This window comes from Dendropsophus ebraccatus, chromosome 10 (genome assembly GCF_027789765.1).
Source record: "Dendropsophus ebraccatus isolate aDenEbr1 chromosome 10, aDenEbr1.pat, whole genome shotgun sequence".
NCBI lineage: Eukaryota > Metazoa > Chordata > Amphibia > Anura > Hylidae > Dendropsophus > Dendropsophus ebraccatus.
In genome coordinates, this window is record NC_091463.1 from 69,755,731 (window position 1) to 69,776,114 (window position 20,384).

Consider the following 20,384-nt stretch of genomic DNA (forward strand, 5'->3'; position numbering starts at 1 on the left):
GTTATTTGGCCCCAATAAATATTTGTTATAATGTTTACATGGACACCTTTGCACCTTTCTTTTATTGCTAATTTGAATCTATTATAACTATTAAATTAATATTTTTTAATCATTTTAATTAATATATTGGTTCTAAGATAACAATAAAGGAGACAATATAAGGACAGACTAGATAACTAGATAGAGCATGTGGTCTTTTTTCTGCCGACAGTCTTCTGTTTCCTAAATGGAAAATGAGACAACTTTCTAAATAGTCTTTATTGACTATTTTTTACCATTTAGCTGCAACTCACAGAATAATAAAATAAATCCATGAGATGACATTTCAGCGGGGAGGAGGAGGGGTTACATACTAGTTTAGATAGGGGGGGGGGGGGGGGAAGCACCATGGAGGACAACTCAGACAGGCTAATTATTAGGAGGAGGAACACCTTACTGGATAATCATGTATGCAACAAGTATATAGAGAAGATACAAGCTGTAGAAGCAAAAGTAAGCAGCTAAGACCTATGTTGAAAATTGTTATTTACACTATAAGGCTATGTTCACACTACGTATATTTCAGTCAGTATTGTGGTCCTTATATTGCAACCAAAACCAGGAGTGGATTAAAAACACAGAAAGGATCTGTTCACACAATGTTGAAATTGAGTGGATGGCCGCCATTTAATGGCAAATATTTGCTGTTATTTTAAAACAAAAGCTGTTATATTGAAATAATGGCAGTTATTTACTGTTATATGGCGGCCATAAGGTAAGATCTGCCAGGAGTTTTACTCAGAAATCCTACTTGAAATCATTTAACCCAGTGCCATCTTAACAGCCTTATGGGCCTATGGGCAGAGCATTGAACCCCTTGAAGTCCAACCCCCCCCCCCCCCCCCACCCCACCACCACCACATCCTAGCCAGGTGACCATGAACCATGAGCAAATGGAGAAAATACACCTGACACTCCAGAACTTGCCCACTCACTTCCTTGCATTGCTCTAAGCTATAATTCTCACTGCATTGGAGATTGTTTGGCGCACGTACAATGATTATGATGTAAATGTGCGGTGTGTGGGTCCGTCTGCCTTTTATCGCAGGGATTGCGGTTCGTGGACCTCTTTTTACAAGAGAGAATGACATCGACAGATAGAGGAGTAAATTGCTCATCGCTCCTTTGACTGTCGGAGTCAGTGTTTTACAAAGAGTTCAGAGTGCAGAAGAGATTCCTACAACATTTCTTCTGCTTGTTTAGGATTTTTTTTTTACCACTTAATATATTTATCACCTGTCTGTAGGATTAGCAATAAAGGTGTGATTGTTGGGGGTCTGACTGCTGGGACCCCCACAGACCCCAAGTGCCACTTGTGAATGCATTTGCTGTTTCATTTACTTTACATTTACTTTTTTTTTTTAAATGGAAGGAGTAATGCTATATATATATATATATATATATATATATATATATATATATATTGTAGGGATCTTCCCGGGGGATGGTGTGTTTGGACACAAGTCAGGCAGCAAACTTGGACTTTAGAAAAATCAGCTTTGATGTTTATTGGTAACATAAACAGTCCAGCAAAGTAAATCCAGCAACACTGTGCTTTAAGGATAAAACAAAACAAAAAGGTCTTTCCCGTCTGGGCACTTACTAACACAGGTCACCTATCTGTCACTTCCATAGGCGGTATCGTGGAGTGTGAATAGGCCCCAGCAGTGATAGAACTCCTTGCTCCCAGGAAACACAGCATGCAGGCTGTTCACCCTGGCTGAGAGCAATCCCCTGTAGCACTGTGGAGCTTTTAAGTTGTTGCAGGCTAATCAGGACACACCTGATTGCAACAACCGAACTGGATCGGGGGGAAGGGAATGGCAGGTCCCACTACCAACCTACCCACCATTCCAGTAAATCCGGCCCGGAAAATGTAAAGAACAACTCAGCAGCATAATACTGCTGAGTAAGAGATCTTTCCCGGATTTACCATCTCACCGTAAGCAGTAGCCTGGGTGAGATGTACCTCCCCTCGAACACTTTACTTGTGACATGTCCACATATCCCCCCCCTCTTTTTCAGACCGGAGGGCTGAGCATTTTGTCCCCACAGACAGTGTACCCTTGATAGGGCGTCCGCATTTGCCTGTAACTTTCCTGGCCTGTGTTCCACGGTAAAATTAAAGTTTTGGAGGGACAGAAACCATCTAGTCACCCTCGCATTTTTCTCTTTATTAACCTTCATCCATGTTAGGGGGGCATGGTCGGTCACTAACTTGAACTTTCTGCCTAGCAAGTAATACCTCAGGGACTCTAGGGCCCATTTCACTGCCAGACATTCTCGCTCCACAATGGCGTAGTTTTTTTCGGCCGGGGATAGCTTCCTGCTTAAGTACATCACCGGGTGCTCCTCGCCATTCACGACCTGTGAGAGAACGGCGCCTAACCCTGTATTAGAGGCGTCTGTCTGGACCAGAAACTCTTGCCTAAAGTCAGGGGTAACTAGTACAGGTTGTTGACACAAGGCAGATTTAAGGCTTTGAAAAGCCTTCTCGGCCTCTGGAGTCCATGTCACCATTGCGGACTTACCTCCCTTTGTCAGGTCAGTTAGCGGGGCTGCAACTGTGGCAAAGTTTGGCACAAACCTACGGTAATAGCCCGTAATACCCAGGAAAGCTCTGACCTGTTTCTTTGTGAGGGGTTTGGGCCAATTCTGTATTGCCTCAATTTTATTTAGCTGTGGTTTCACTAACCCCCTCCCAATAATGTAGCCCAAGTATTTGGCCTCCTCTAAGGCTAGTGCACACTTCTCTGCATTGATAGTTAACCCCGCATCACTTATGGCCTCTAACACCGCCTGGACTTTACAGAGGTGACTTTCCCAATCAGGGCTAAAAATGACCACATCATCGAGGTAGGCAGCGGAGTAATCACGATGTGGTCGCAGAATCAAGTCCATCAACCTCTGAAAAGTGGCAGGGGCTCCATGTAACCCGAATGGCATCACTACATATTGGAAGAGCCCATCAGGGGTGGAGAATGCGGTCTTCTCTCTAGCCTCAGGAGTGAGGGGGATCTGCCAGTAGCCTTTTGTGAGATCGAGGGTGGTTATGTACCTGGCATTACCCATTCTTTCAATCAACTCATCTACCCTGGGCATGGGGTAGGCATCGAACTTGGAGATCTCATTTAACTTTCTAAAATCATTACAGAACCTCCAAGTTCCATTGGGCTTTGGGATTAGCACAATCGGGCTGGACCATTCGCTCTGGGACACCTCAATGACTCCTAGGTCAAGCATACGTTTTACCTCAGCTGACACCGCCTCCCTCCGTGCTTCTGGTATCCTATAGGGCTTAAGGTTTACCCTGCTTCTAGGCTCAGTTTCAATGTGATGGTGAATGAGATGCGTACGCCCTGGAAGGTCAGAAAACTTGTCTTTATTTTTCTGCAAAAACTCTTTAGTCTCCTGCTTCTGTGACACTGATAGAGTATCACCAATCTTGACCGGAGGGATTGGTTGTGACAAATTATTAATAGAGTTTGTCGCCACCAAGGATTCCCTGTCTTTCCAGGGTTTGATCAAGTTTATGTGATAAACTTGAAAAGGCTTCCTTCTACCTGGTTGGTGTACCTTGTAGTTTACCTCACTGATTTTTTCTACAATTTCATAGGGACCTTGCCACTTTGCTAAGAATTTACTTTCTACAGTGGGAACAAGAATGAGTACCCGGTCACCTGGGCTAAATGTCCTGATTCTTGCAGAACGATTGTAAATTCTGCTTTGGCTCTCTTGCGCCCTCTGGAGGTGTTCCCTTACTAGGGGCATTACAGTGGCTATACGGTCCTGCATTTGTGCTACATGCTCAATAACACTCTTGTATGGGGTGGACTCACTTTCCCATGTCTCTTTCGCTATATCCAACAAACCCCTAGGGTGACGACCATAGACCAACTCGAAGGGAGAGAACCCTGTGGACGCTTGGGGTACTTCCCTAATAGAAAACATCAGGTAAGGAAGTAAGTGATCCCAATCCCGACCATCTTTTTCCACCACTTTCTTTAACATATGTTTTAGGGTTTTATTAAACCTCTCCACTAACCCATCTGTCTGGGGATGATATACAGAGGTTCGTAGGTGTGAGATTTTAAACAGTTTGCATACATCCTTCATCACCTTTGACATAAACGGGGTACCTTGGTCGGTCAAGATCTCCTTGGGGATCCCCACCCTGGAAAACATATAAAACAATTCACGCGCAATTGTTTTGGATGCAGTGTTTCTTAAGGGGACAGCCTCAGGATAGCGGGTTGCGTAGTCTAAGACCACCAAAATGTACTGGTGTCCCCTTGCCGACTTTACAATGGGACCCACTAAGTCCATTGCAATGCGGTCAAAAGGTACCTCTATGATGGGGAGTGGGACCAACGGACTGCGGAAATGCGACACTGGGGCGCTAAGCTGACATGTGGGGCACGACTCACAGTATTTTTTTATGTCAGCATAAATCGCAGGCCAATAAAACCTCTGGAGGACTCTCTCCTGCGTTTTATCGGTCCCCAAGTGGCCCCCAAGGACATGATTATGGGCCATGTCGAGTACCTGACGCCGGTACGACTTAGGCACCAGAAGCTGTTCCACAACCTCATCATTAATTTTAGTGACTCTATAGTAGAGATCGTTAGTCACAGAAAAATGTGGAAACTTTTTCTCAGCTTCTGGTTCCTGAGGTACCCCATTCATAACAGTGACCTGCTCTCTCGCATTTTTGAGAGTGGGGTCCTGCAACTGTGCAGTACCAAAATTATCCCTAGACACCTCTAAGTCTGGAACATTCTGCTCAGTGGGAGGAGCCTCTTCCTCACCAGCCAGGACCTGCAAAGGAAAAGCATCATATTCCTCCTGTACATTTTTATCATTTACCGTGGGTAATGCAATAGACTTAGGGGTCTCCTCACTCCTTTCAGGGGATTGTTGTTTTCCCCATAGAGCCCAGAACAATGGAAAATCACGCCCCAATATCACATTATGCATAAGGTTTTTAACCACACCCACTTCATATTGTACAGCGCCTAGTTCAGTCCCGACATTAGCCAGTACTATAGGGTAAACCTTTGTATCGCCATGTATGCACACCACACTCATATGTCTTTTTGGCACAAAGTCCCCAGTCACCAGGCTGGCATGCACCAAGGTGACAAGGCTTCCTGAGTCCAGCAACGCCTTAACAGGGAAGTTATTGACAGTAATGTGGCAGACTTGCGGTTCAGTCTCTAGTCCAGTGACCGCAACAAAAGACGGTTCCGCAAATAGCGACTGACGCCGGCTAGCGTCACACTCCATGGGCTCAGTGGTAAGAGGGCAATGGGCAGACACATGTCCCGTCTCATGGCATCTCCAGCACTGGATAGGGCCTGGTCTCCTTGGCAAGGAGTCCTTTTTAGGGCCACTTAGCCACCTGGGACCATCACCAGTCTTTTGCCCTTGAGATACCTCCTGAGCGCTCTTCCCTCTATCAGCACCCCTCCACACTCCCCCAATAGATGGAAGTCTCTTACCAGCCGATGGCACAGATCTGGCACTCCGTGGAGGTGAAGGTGCTGCAGGAACATCACGGAGGTAGTCCTCGGTCGCCTGGAACCTCTCCACAAGGCTGACGAGTTCGTCGGCACTCCTAGGGTCACCTTGTCCTACCCAGCGTTGTAGATCAGCAGGAAGTGCACGGAGGTAGCGATCCATCACGACCCTCTCTAGGATCTGGGCAGGAGTAGAGGTGTCTGGCTCCAACCACTTTCTTGCCAAATGGATCAGGTCGTACATCTGGGACCTCGCTGATTTGTCCAGACTGTAGCTCCAGTTGCGGACCCTCCGGGCACGGACAGCAGCAGTAACTCCTAGTCGGGCGAGTATCTCTGCTTTTAGCCGAGGATAGTCTTTGACCTCTTGCTCACTGAGGTCATAATAGGCCTTTTGAGGTTCGCCTGTTAAATAAGGCGCAATCACTTCTGCCCACTCAGTGGAGGGTAACTTCTCTCTCTCAGCCACACGCTCAAAGACAGTTAAGTAGGCCTCAATATCATCATCCGCAGTCATCTTTTGCAGCGCACGCTGCACGGCTCTTTTCACAGACAAAGTCCCTGGAGCGTCTGCTACTACAGGCTGGGGATTAGCACCTGCAGACGCCTCCTGCTTTGCTATCAGGTGCTCAATAAGTCTCTGTTGTGCAGCCATTGTCTGTTCATGACGCAGGTTAGCGTCTGTCAGAGCCTGTTGTTGCTGCAAACTCACTTGCATTAACTGCTTCATCATCTCCTCCATGTTGCTTGGCTGTTTTTGGAGTGAAGCAGCAGCCTTCACCCAGGACATAAGCAGCTGTAGCCAAGTTGATGCACACCGTTGCCCCTAGCAACCGTTTTGCCCGCTCCGCAGCACCAATTGTAGGGATCTTCCCGGGGGATGGTGTGTTTGGACACAAGTCAGGCAGCAAACTTGGACTTTAGAAAAATCAGCTTTGATGTTTATTGGTAACATAAACAGTCCAGCAAAGTAAATCCAGCAACACTGTGCTTTAAGGATAAAACAAAACAAAAAGGTCTTTCCCGTCTGGGCACTTACTAACACAGGTCACCTATCTGTCACTTCCATAGGCGGTATCGTGGAGTGTGAATAGGCCCCAGCAGTGATAGAACTCCTTGCTCCCAGGAAACACAGCATGCAGGCTGTTCACCCTGGCTGAGAGCAATCCCCTGTAGCACTGTGGAGCTTTTAAGTTGTTGCAGGCTAATCAGGACACACCTGATTGCAACAACCGAACTGGATCGGGGGGAAGGGAATGGCAGGTCCCACTACCAACCTACCCACCATTCCAGTAAATCCGGCCCGGAAAATGTAAAGAACAACTCAGCAGCATAATACTGCTGAGTAAGAGATCTTTCCCGGATTTACCATCTCACCGTAAGCAGTAGCCTGGGTGAGATGTACCTCCCCTCGAACACTTTACTTGTGACATGTCCACAATATATATATATATATATATATATATATATATATATGTACCTCTTAGCAGTGAACCCAGAACTGGGGTTTTAGTGCACTGTACTATTTGTATCACTTACCAGTTATATAATACACACATCATATCATTCCCTGTAAAGGATGATTGGTTCATTCCTATTAGTTAAGTTATTCAGAGCTATATCTTTATAAAAATGAATTTTAGGAATGGACATCATGTCATGTGGCAGGTGGTTAGGACAGACGGATGCATAGTTGGGCTTCAGGCTTATGGCAAGAGCATGTCAAGGAAATGTGACCTGCCCCATGATAGTGTGGAATCTTCTGGGTTGTAAACACCTGTCAGTGTTAATAGAGTGGCTAGATCTAAGGCAGCATGATTGCGAGCATTACACTGTAACTTATTAGAGGTATTAGGTTTCTATAATCCAAAATTCTGGATCAATTTTTACAGTTTCTTTTAAATTCTTCATTATTTCATTATTTTGCATAACAAGAACTTAGGGGAGGGAGAGCAGATGTGGTGGGCAGGGGGGGGGGAGGAGATGGGAGTTACAGCATTTCAGGTTACACCACAGTGTATCATGTTTTCTTCTACATCATATGGATAGCCGTGTGTGTGTGCGTCACATACCTGAGTAGGGCTAAAAAAGTGGAAAGGGCGCCATAGGGTGATAACGTAAACAACAGATTGTAGGTCGAACAAGCTGATAATAAAACTGCTCACCTGATGGTGTTGTGCTAAGAACACAACACCTGTATCAGTGAAGAGAGAGGTAGTAGCCGTAGCAGCCAGGCTCCAAGGGTAGATGCCGAGATCCCAAGCCAGGAGATCAGGGAATGGAGAATGGTAGATGAAGTGTCGGATCCTCGGGGTAGGCGGGGACCACAGGAGCCAGAATGACGGCGCTTCACGGCTTCAGGTTTAATGAAGTAAAACGATGAATTTTAATGGTCTCATAAACAACGCGTTTCGAGGCATAAATTGCCCCTTTGTCAAGTAGGAGAGACATCACTCTCTCCTACTTGACAAAGGGGCAATTTATGCCTCGAAACGCGTTGTTTATGAGACCATTAAAATTCATCGTTTTACTTCATTAAACCTGAAGCCGTGAAGCGCCGTCATTCTGGCTCCTGTGGTCCCCGCCTACCCCGAGGATCCGACACTTCATCTACCGTCACATACCTGAGGAAGAGATGGCAGGTATTGCATGAATATTATTTTTAATGGGGTTGTTCAAGGAGCAGAAGGCAGTGGTGTCCCACCACTAGTGTTTTTGACTTCTTTTATGCACCTGTCCAAATATTCTCTGGTTACGTGGTAGATGATTTATTTTGAAGTTTCCCCAGGTGTCAGTGTTTCCTATGTATGTATATGTACTACTATTGCACAGCTGAAGGAAGTAATGGGTTAATATTGCTTGTACCAGTTGTTATGTGCTGACCACTAGGAAGTGCTCTTTCTCTTTGTCCTATCCTCTTTAGTCTTTCTCTTACACACACTCAGCCCCACCACTCACAGGAGCGTACATAAAGACACCTGTAGGAGGAGTTACTAGTGGAGGAAGTGCTATTCAGTTTTTGTCAGATTCTCAGACAGAGAGGACACAAACAAAACCATTCCTAAAGTAGCTAAGCCAGGGCCTGGCTTATGCCAGGACCTCTGTCAGGGACACCAGAGGTCAGCTCAGACTAGATACTCAGTGTGAACAAGAATTTATCTCAAGTGACTACTACTTGTACTATGCAGTGTTAAGCATTAGTAAGGGAGAGTAGCCACCAAGGAACACCCTAGCCCATGCCAGGAACGAGTCTACAAAGTGCAGGACAGACTCCTAAAGCAATAGGAGCTAATCCCAGTAGGACAAAGCTTCCATAAAGAAGGTCTACGTATCCTACTCCTCTCCTCTTCTCTCTACCTTCTACAAAGCACTACTATATCTCCTGCTCTTCTCAAGCACCTACCTCAAACACTAAGTTAAGCACTTAAGTCTGTATCAAGATTATTGCCTGTAAAACATATACTGTTAACTTACAAAAGCTCTACATTAAAGTTGTTCTATTTTTATATCAAATGCACTGGACTCTGCTCGCACCTGCACCTATGCACACACCACCGCACACCTTGGGTTATTTTTCCCTCTTCTGTGGTACCGACAATCCAAGTGGGTCAGTTGCCACTCCAGGTTGCTGTGACAAGAGCCCAAGGGACCACAACAAAACTGGAAGGTTACCTACCATTTTGGGGAATACAAGCCGGCCATACAAAAAGTAGGTACTAACATCACACCTGAGTGTTGGACTTTACAATTCTGGTTCAAAAAAATAGGAAAACCCCGTTTAGCCGCAAAACAAAAAAAGTTTTTAAAAAACAGTGCAAAAAAAAGTCCCATCACTGTCCCAGAAAAAAAAGTCCCATCAGCTGTCCCATCACTGCACAGTTTTGAAGAAAAATGTTGGCGACTCATTGGGATTCTTGGTGTCCAAGACCGTGCACCCCAGTGCTGATGTCTGGTCCTTTAATTATAGGCAAGGGCAGTACATGTCTGTTACTGCCCATTGGGTCAACATTCCCCCAGAAGAACACCAAAAAGTTAGCCCATTCTTGCCACTGTCACCTCCCTGGTGCTTTAGGGGGCCAGTTCTGCAAAAGTTCTGCCTCCACATGCTTGCAAGCATCCACCGCTTTGACTGCAGTCCAACCTGCCCCGGTGTCTTACCAACGATGTCAGGCCCGGCGCTCTCAGGCTGTCCTCCATTTTGTGAGCCTGGGTGAACAGAGCCACAGTGGGCAGGAGCTCCTCCGGACCATCACGTAGGAGATATATGAATGGCTGACCCAAGCTCAACTAACGGTGGGAAGTGTTATAGCCCACAAAAGGAGGAACCTTTTCTCTGCAGTGCATCAGGGAGGGCTGAGTCATACACCTTGTATGGCACATGTGATAAACCTCATAGTGCACAGGTTTCTTCAACATGTCCTGCCAAGAGGAACATGTCCTGCCAAGAGACAAGAGGAACTAGCCTGGATAGGACAAAGCTACCGTAAAAAAGGTACCATAAAGAAGAGATGCCCCCCATAGACATTTATTGAGAAGAAAGAGAATGCTTCTCCTGGCTCTCTATAATAATTGGTGCTGATCAGATACCAATTGATTAAAACTTTTAATGTTTCTCTGTGACATGTCAAAAGGCATATGGAGACTATAAAGTGTACAGTACCTGTCGTTTGAAAAAAACTTTGGACATGTCATAGAGACATGTCAAAGGTTTTGATCAGTCTGGGCCTGAGTGTTCAGACCCTGACCGATCGTAAGTGCAGTCCTTTCCCAACTCTGTGTCCCGTGATGGGTCAGGCTCCTAATATAAGTCTATGGAGCCCAACTCTTTCACTGACACAGAACAGAAGGTGGACCACGTTGCAGCACGTTCCTCTCCCAGCTTGTTCTCACAATTGATGCGAGTCTGAACACTCCAACCTGGACCAATCAAAACTTTTGACGTGTTTCTATGACATGTCAAAAATGTTTTCAAACGACAGTGACACCTTAAATAAACTTTGCTACTGAACCTTTCGAACTAGTCATTGGCATACAGATTTCATCCATTTTTAAAAAATTTCAATTTAGAGATAAATTTATAGCTATATCTGTTGCATAAGGGAGCACTTTCTATTACCCATATCAGAGAGAGGATGGTGGCTCCTGTTCTGGAGGACTTGTTACCTTTGCACTTGGATAACGCCTTGTAATACCATACGCAGACGCTGTCAGCTTTGCCTGGAGATAAATGAAGCGAGCTCCTGCAGGTTGACGCTTACCCTGGGAGGTTTCTCCTTTGCTCTCATTGTCTCACCCTGTTAAGTAAACCACATTATACGGGAAGAGGAGTGACAGCTGCTCAGAGTATATTTCTGGTTTGGAATCATAGTTGTCACTACTCAAGCTCTTTCAGCCACAGGTATCTATGACTGACTTCCATAATAACGAATCCTATAGGATATGAGCTACTAGGAAAAATATCCTTTAAATTCTGTTAAATAGATCCGTTTGGTAGCTATGCCTCCATCGATCACACAAGACAGAGCTACTTCACATACGTTGTGCTGTGTGGCTAGGAAATAGTTAAATAGCAGCTCAGGGTTTGGTTGATGCCTGTCAAGGGCATTCATAATGTGTATGATGGAAAGGTGGCACATGGCAGGCAGCACGCTGCCATAGCTAAAGCTGGCCTGTGAAATATGGAGCCAGTGGGCGATTGTGATCTATAACTCTTACTCCGGCGTCACTGAGGGACTCACACATGAAAGCAGCAGTGACAGAAAGCGTGCGCACTCCAATTTGAAACATGACATTTATAAGTATCCCCAATCCTCAGCAAGCTGGAGAAGCATCCAGTATCCCCTCCACGTCAATACATTCCTACGCGCCTTAGGTAAACAAATACATTGCTTTCTAATTGGCACCAGCGCTAGAATAGCCACTTTGATCTCTTAACAATGCGGAATGAGAGTACAGTGGAAGGATTAGGCTCCTCGGCCACAAATAAACCGGTTACAATAATGCCGCGTCCTTACATTAATCATTTTTCAGAGATTTATACATTAGGGTGAATACATATGATCAGTGGTTTCTTTAGTGTACTATTATGTTCTCTGCCAAGGGAGGGGACATGGAGGCCAGACTCATTGCAATCTCAGAATTCCCATACATGGAAAAGAATTCCAGGATCTTACTATGGCCTTTCAACCATCAAGCAAATGATTCAACTGGGTGTCCTCTGCGGCCCTCTAAACATGCTCGGCATCTCCACTAGACAGGCGTTTTGAACATGGTATTTGGCGAAGACGCAAAGCACAAGAGGGAATGGAAGATCAACAAATACATATCTGCTGTGTATACTTTACTTGAAATTTTAGGCACTCGTTGAGCTTGACGTTAACTAATGAACCTGAACCTGTAAAGATTCCTGGAGTTAAAGGGATATGCTAATGCTAAAGGATGAGCTCCATAGTGGAAGTGCATTGTAGAAAAGGATACATGCCAAAGCCGAGAGGTGATGTTATGAGTCCAGGGGTAGCAGACGTAAAATTTCTTTTCTGGTTTCTATCTGCAAGTTTGAAGTGACTGTTATTTCACCCAACTGGGATGAGTAACCATTTCTGCTGGAATTTTTTTCTTCTTTTGCCATCGTGTTTTTTTGTTTTTTTCACCCCTGCCTTCCAAGAGTCATAGCTTTTTTAACCCCTTCCCCTGGCATATATTCTAGGTTTTAATGTAATTTTATTTTTTTTTATTTATCTATGGTCGTCACCCGAGTGGAATACCTTTTTTATTTTTTCACCGACAAATGAGGGGTTACTTTTTGCCTGACAAGTACTTTTTATTGGTATCTATTTTGGAATACCTATGACTTTTTGATATTGCTTTTGGGGGGCAGATTTACAAAATCATAGTTTTTTTTTAATCTTTTTTTTTTTCTGTGTTCACTGTTCAGGATAAATAATAAAATTATTTTATTGTTTAGGTTGTATTGGACGCGGTGATACCTAATATGTATATTTTTTACGTTAATGTAGAAGAAAGAAAGGGAAATTTATTGGTTATTTTATGGGGGGATTTTTTTCTATTACATTAAATTTTATGTACTTTTTTTTTTTTTTACTTTTTTCTTATCCCACAATGGGACTTTTCCAGTGATCAGCAGATCACTACTTTAATAAACTATACCAGCCAGTCAGCAAAATGCCGTGACGTGCTGTGCTGACATGATCGGGTACCCATGCATCAATAGCAGCCCTAGGTACTAAGGTATTAAGGTGAATACTTACCCCTGACCAGGAATGACTCGACAGGTGGTCCTAATTTTAATTCACAAAATATACATATATTATAAATACAGTACTTAATTGGCAATGAATGGTTAAAGCGACACTGTATCTACAATCTGACCCCCCCCCCCCCCCCCCCCCAAACCGCTTGTACCTTCGGATAGCTGCTTTTAATCCAAGATCTGTCCTGGGGTCCGTTCGGCAGGTGATGCAGTAATAGTCCTAAAAAACTTCTTTTAAACTGGCAGCCCTGTGCCCAACGGCCGGGGCTTAGATTGTGTATGCATTAGGCTGGCCCAACCTCTCTGTCCCTGCTCCCCGCTCTCCTCATCATTAGGAATGCTCCAGGCAGATTGTCTCCTATTCATCAGCTGTGTGAATACTGAACATGGGCTGGATCGTTAAGGCACCTGTGCAATGTTCAGACAGGAGAAAATGTTCCTGTGGCATTCCTAATGATGAAGAGGGTAGGGAGGAGGGACAGAGGGGTGGTGCAAAGTTAGGGCAGAGATATTCTAAGCCCAGATTGTGGTTACAGAGTCACTTCAAGCTACTGCCAACTCCTTCAGTGGCTGCTTTCCTCCCATAGAACAGTATGTTGGGGAAATGTGTGTTGTGTTAACATGTGATGATGTGAAAATGATAGGAAGACACTTACACACATCAGTCGGCAGTCCTATTAGGCTGGCATTCACCTGATATGTATTTACCATTACTCTATTTATTCTATATGGTCTCTATCAAGGACGGGGAACCTTCAGCCCTCCAGCTGCTGCAAAACTACAATTCCCATCATGCCTAGACATAGAAAGCTTTAGCATGATGGGTATTGTAGTTTAGCAACAGCTGCAGTACCGAAAGTTCCCCATCCCTGGTCTATATCCCGGAAAGTATAACCCTGCAACTTTTTTATTTACATTTTTATGGAAATTATGGTTATAGATTTTCCTTAGGCTACAGTCCTAAAATCACATAATGCAGGATTGGTTCTTCTCAATTTAAGAAGTATGCTTTCTTCTAGAACTCCAAAGAGCTGTGATATCATGTTGAGTCAGAGGCTAACTCGAGAGTCCACCATATGCTCCAGTAACTTCAGATCCAACTAGTAATCTTGGCATATGGGGGTGAAAAAAAAGAAATTCTACCCAACACATGGTAGATATTTGATGGTCCTTTGCACATGAAAGAGAGACGCACATGTGCACTAGGAGGTCACGGGTGCTTGTGGAGGATCTCATTATACATGCATGATATGTGGCGACAAGTTCTCTTATACTCAGTGATTTAAGCCTTGGATAATCAGAAAAGTCTGCACACATCTCCTGAAGTTGTTCTTTAAGGTGCAGAATTTTTCACTGTGTTATACAATTTAGAAGAACAGTGTGAAAGCTCCTGTAACATGTTCCAGAGTCTTATAGCAAGTTGTTCTAAAGAGGTCTATAATGAAAAGCAGACACGACCCACGCAGATCTATATTCTGAGAATTCACTCTTATGAAATGGGATAACCTTACTCTTTACTGTGTTATTCTCGTGACCTATGGGCGCATATTGGCACGGCTGACGTATAGACTAGTTCCTGGAGTAAATTGTCTATGCTGGTCATTGATATATTGGCAGTTATATAGGATCTAGTTGATGGTCGAGCAAGAGCCCCGCTCTCATATTATAGAGACTATATGCACTCATTGACAAATAAATCATGGCAAAAGGATAAGTTTTTTGGGACAGTTGTGGTGACCCAGGGGTGCAAGAGGTAAATGCAAGAGCTGATGATGTGGTCCCACTTCAGCACTAATGGGGCTCAGAGTGGTTGTACCTGTCCCTGAACACCAGCACACACTTAAAAGTGTTCTTATGTTCCCTCTGTGATGTAATGGTGGTGCAATTTGTGTGTTTTCGGTGGACAAAGGAATTCACCTGCCCATAGAATGGTGTCTATGGGACACCATCCAACCATGGATCAGTATGTTATTATAGTACACAGTAACACAGCACTTGCTATGCTAAGATAAACATATAGATGCTATATGGACTATGCATGTTGGGTGACTTGTTAATATATACTATAGTGCACACGCTATATATTTTCAGTGAGCTATATGCATTTTGTGTAGTTTGTATCGCTACTCATTTTGGCTTCCATCCTATTTGGCCGTTCCTCAAAAATGCAGTTAAACCTCTACAAGTCTATGGGAAAACGTCAGTTTCTAATTTCTGAGCTATGCCTGAGAGATTGCCAAATCTTCCACTAATCTTACAATAACATTGTCTGCATCTGTACAAATAACAATAATATACAACATTCTTGATGGGGGGATATGTCAAGTCAAGGTTAGGATTGTTGCCCTTGCAAATATCTCTCTAGTTTTCTTTTACTGGAGTCATATTAGAAAACCCATTGATGCAATGGAAGTTTAATTTCCTGATAAACGTGTAACGTCTGTCTTATATTAGGGGGGAGCAGCGTTTGAGTTATGGATTTATTAGTAATTTAAGTTGATAAAAAAATGTATAATATTAAATGTTCAGAGGCATGGTTATAAAAGACGTTTGTATATGTAAAGTGGATAGTGTGTCTGGGATCAGATTTAAAGGGGATCTGTTACCACTTTCATTCTACCCGAACCACAAGTCATTGGGTTGTACCTTGATGGCTTCTACCTGCCCTGCCGAACTTAATTGATAGATCGCTTCTATACCTATGTACTGAGAGAACGATCTATTAAAGGGAACCTGTCACCCCCCGTGCCGGGGTGAAGGCCGCCCGACCCCCCACGCTAGAGCCCCGGATACTTACCCCATCTCGCCAAGTCCTGCTCTTCGACCGATCCCGGGGCTCTAGCTGGGGGTCGGGTGGCCTTCCCCCCCCCCCCCCCGGCACAGCGGGTGACAGATTCCCTTTAAGGCTGAAGGGGAGGAGCCAACAGGGAACACCCTGATGACTCACAGTCTAGGCAGCATAAAAGTGATGACAGGTTCCCTTTAAATTGCATAGAGGGCTTCCTATGGCAGCTTTAGTTATTGTGAATACAACTTCTGTATCTATATTGCTTTACCACTAGACTTTACCTGTAATGATAGGTGAAACTCTCAGTATGAATAAAGTAAGACTCTGGTCACACAAAGTTTTCATCCTTTTTTATTTTTATTATTTTGTTTTATTTTCAAAATTAGAAAAATATACCTTTAAAACAGAGTGCAACAGGATACTTTGACTTCTGTGTTACAGAAACAAAAGGCATCTGAATCTGTTTCTTAAAAAGAACAATACAGGAATCTAAATACTGTAATTGTGTCCTGAATCCTGTCGCAACCTGAGAAAAAGGTAAAAAAAATTATATACAATGATAAAAAAAAGTTTTTCAACAGTATAAAAAATGTGTTGTGAACTTAGCGTTAAAGTATACCTGTTGTTATAACTTTCAAAATCTAAATCAACAGTAGATGTGACATAAAGCAAGTTTGCAACCTTCATTCATATTTTTTTTTTTAGTTATCATGGAGAACACGGCACTTCCTGTTTTCTGACTCTTTTTTTCTTTCAATAAGTCAGAAAACAGGAAGTCCTGTGTATCCCATCTAAACGCTCACAGAGAGAAGACAGTCATGTGACTGACAGACATATTGAGCCGTGACTCTCTGTACTGGCCGGAATTCCTGTGTTTAGTCTGTTTTTTTCAAACAGCCCAAATAAAAAAATCTGCCTTCTGGAGACTGGACCTGGATTTCTGGTAAGTTCAGCTTTGTGTTGCAGCATGATAACAACAAAGTAAAAATTAATGTAAATTGCAAACTTGCTTTATTTCACATCCCCGCCTGATTTAGACGTTGAAAGTCATAACGACAGTGACACTTTAAAGGGGTACTGTAAATTTAGCCTTAAAGGGGTACTGGCTAGGAGGGTTGTTTTAGCTATGGCCCTGGAGGTGGTGGATGAGGGCAATGCTATCCACCTACCTCTTGGGTTCTAGCGCCGGGTCTCGCATTGCGCTGCTCCGGTCTGCGGTGCCGTCTACTTCCTGGTCTGTGACGCGGCATGTGATGTGATGTTTCCAGCCCGCTCTGCAATTGAGCGGCAGAGGCTGCTAATCTGTGTGAAAGCAATTAAATAACTGAGGTCTCCACTAGTGGGAAACCCAAGGTACAATTCATTTTCCCTCTAGTTCAGCTGCAGGGACAACAAGGTATAGCAATTTAGGGTGACTGATCAATTTTTGCAAAACTAAAACTCCTAGCAGGTATAGGAAAGCATGCAGTTGGAAAGCAATTATCTATTGCAGCTGAGCTTGAATATGGCTCCAGTATTAAGTAGGTTATTCAGGATTAGAAAAAAAAAAAGATGATTTCTTCCAGAAACAGACCCACACTGGTCCTCGGTTTGTATGTGCTATTGCAGCTCAGTTTTATTAAAGTGAATTAAGCATAACTTTAATACCATTCACAACCTGAGGACAGGTGTGGGGCATTTTTTGGAAGAAAGCATCTACGTTTTTTTTATTCAAGGATAACGCCTTTATTCTAGATAATAATCTGGGAACAGTAGTGCAATTTATTTACAGAGTATAACCTGCAGTCAGATAATTTAGGGCCAGACTCATTTGGAGGTAATTTTTTTATCTGACACGTCCAATTTATTTTATTCTTTTTTTTTTTTGTCTCCAGGTAGGTGGCAGGTGACATGTTTACTGTCAGTCGGTGGAAAAATGACAATGTGTGCATCAAGACATAAATCTCTTTTTAATTCCTTCCAGTGGCCACTAGATGGCAGTGTGAGAACATCAACCTGTGCTGTGAGCAGCGCTCTATAATGATAGGCATTCATGAAGCTGGGTGTGTTAATAACCTTCCAAGAAAGAACTTGAGGCATCTGAGGGATGTAGTGTGTTAAACATAAAAGGGGAGCTCAGCGCGCCTGTAGGGGTGAATTAAAGATGTGTGGCCAATATGTTATGGAGCTGACCGGCTTACTTGGCAGAGGCCACCACTATGCGAGGGTATGAGCCGTGCTTTGTCTGCACAAATTGTAGATTAAACATAAAAATAAATGGTCATCAACACTACATGTAGCAGAAGAAAACTTTAGACAACATAAAGTACTTAAGGTTTCTTACATGTCCCATTAATTTTTTTTAGATCAGTCCTAACACCCTTATAACCCATTGGTATTCTGAATTACAGGTTCCAGCCCCATACAGTGAAAAATGGCTTCAAGGTTCAAACAAGCAACCAAGAAGGAAAAGGGAGGAGCGCCGAACCCGTAATTAACCAGATTATTGATAAACTGAATCATGTCAATCAGGTAGGTGCCACAAAGCATGTACCTATGAATGCCAGAATGCTCAACCAGGGTCATCAGTTAACTGGAACTACTGAAAACAATTTACAGGATGAAACTTGGAATATTTGGCATGTGCAAGAGCAGAATGATGAGTCTGATATAATACAATGTGATATGATTGACGTTTAAAAGGGTTATCTAGGATTAGAGAAAACAGCTACTTTCTTGCAAAAACAGCACCACTCCTGCTCCCTGGTTTTGTGTGTTATATTACAATTCGGCTCCATTAACTGTAATGGAACGGAACTGCAAAATCCACACCCAAACTGAGTACAAGAGTGGCGCTGTTTCTGGAAAAAAAATTGGGCATGTTTTCCTAAGCCTGGATAACCCCTTTGAGAAGAATCATTATGAGGCTATGTTCCCACTATGTACAGATAGACTCTTTGGAATCTGATTGGTTGCTAGGGGCAACTGAGCCAGTTTCACTATACACCATGTTTGATAAATCTTCCCCATGGACTGTGAATATACAGGGGCTCCACGGGCTCCTTTTTTGCATATTCATGTTTCCCAGGGGGCAATGCACCTAGGACTTCACTGCATTGAGCGCTTTCACTAGCAGCCGGCAGTGTTGTCGTTTGGCTGGTCTCCCTGAGTTCAGCAATCTGTTTCTCTTTTGATATACAGGGGAGGCACATGATGTTGGAGTAGTCTGGGGAGGCATGTATGGAAATGCTGATGGTGCTGATGTTGTGACAGCTACAGGGATCGTCAGTTGCCAATTGCCAATGAAAGAGTGTGGACTGTCTTCATGCAGAGCCTAGGCTGACCTATACCTGTATCCAAATTTTCCCAGAATCCCTAGGGCTGCACCCAACTTCTTTAGCCATCAGTATTCAAATGCCATACAATCAGACTTGAGCATGCTCCAGTTGCGCTCATCCCCAAGTGGGCATGGTGTTGTACTGGAGGCTAGGAGAGGCTTTCCCACTGTAGGGGCTGTCAGTTAGCTAGAGGCCGGAGATGTAACATGGAGGTCTGAACAGAGCTGCGGAGGATTGAAGTGAGTTTCTAGGGGGAGCAGTTTAACTTCTTCTCTAAGCAGGCCCTTTTATCTTGGAAGCAGAGAGTGACTATTTGGGACATGGAGCATACAGTTCTCTTTCTGACTGCATCACAGGCAGCTATCTAGTATATAGAGTTACCTTTACATTCCAATAATGGCTTGCAGAAACCTAACCTTTGGACACCAGGTATTTCAGACCTTGTTCTGATACCGGAATTAACTAGTCGGAATGATAGAAACGACGGATGGCAGCAGGATCTTTGTCCTATCTGGAGTTGTTTGACCCCGGAGTTTACTACCTGTCCTTTATCTGTAGACAGATTGTGAAATAGTCAAACACAAACAAGTTAATATGAAGCAGGAATCGGTTGGGAACCTCTGCTCTCTCATTTCCCTTTCGGAGAGATAAAGATCTATGTATTTTTTTTCTTCTGAGGATGTAGGAAGTGCAGTGTGACATAGTAACCCTATCCAGGACAGATATTCTAAAGCCAATTAAGTTAGTCATCCGCAGGCAATGTACGACATATCGCTATCTCAGTTATTACCCATTATCAGTGCTGTAATATGTGATGCCGTCTAAGATATAAAACTTTTTGGGAGCTATGACCGGCATATTTTTTCGGTGGTTTGATGTCTGAAGAAGAAGGATATGCTAATGAAGTGTGACAGGTCCAGTCTAATCAGTAAAGGTCAGGAATGTGCATTGGCAGCTGACACATTGTTCTGCAGGAAGTGAGGAACGCAGCAGACTTGTTTTGGGAGTGTGTTGGCCGCTGTGCCGCTCTAAAAACACAGAACAAGCCGTGAATGATAATCTATGAAAATATGTTGTCTGAAACACTCTTTTGCGCTAACCCACCTCCTTGTGGTATATCACTGCTTTTAGTTTTAGAATACATTAAGACTTTGGATGGGAGAAAGTTGTAGTCATAAAAATGCACAGTTTTTATAGTGATAGAAGAGAACTTGAGCCTTAAAAGGATCCTGTTAGCCCCTTTATGCTTGCCCCTCTGAGGGCTGGCTATAGTAGTCACAGACATGCTGAGGTCAGCGGTCTATCACTGATATATGTACCGTACTTTTGGAAAACTCAGTTTAATGCCAGAGCTGGTAGGCTCTGATGTGTTCATGCAATGCAGGCTCCCCCTGCCCACCTGCCGCCGATTGACAGCTTTCTCCATATGCTCGTAATAGGGAGAATACTGA

The 20,384-nt window shown here is 43.7% G+C and overlaps 1 protein-coding gene across 2 annotated transcripts in view; it reads left to right on the forward strand.

Moving 5' to 3' along the window:
- GPC3 (glypican 3) overlaps window positions 1-20,384 on the forward strand; it is a 329,376-nt gene that overhangs the window by 187,562 nt on the left and 121,430 nt on the right. For both annotated transcript variants that reach the window (XM_069943175.1, XM_069943176.1), the window contains exon 6: window positions 18,007-18,127. In XM_069943175.1, coding sequence (XP_069799276.1) covers window positions 18,007-18,127 — 121 coding nt within the window. The remainder of the gene's footprint in view (window positions 1-18,006; window positions 18,128-20,384) is intronic.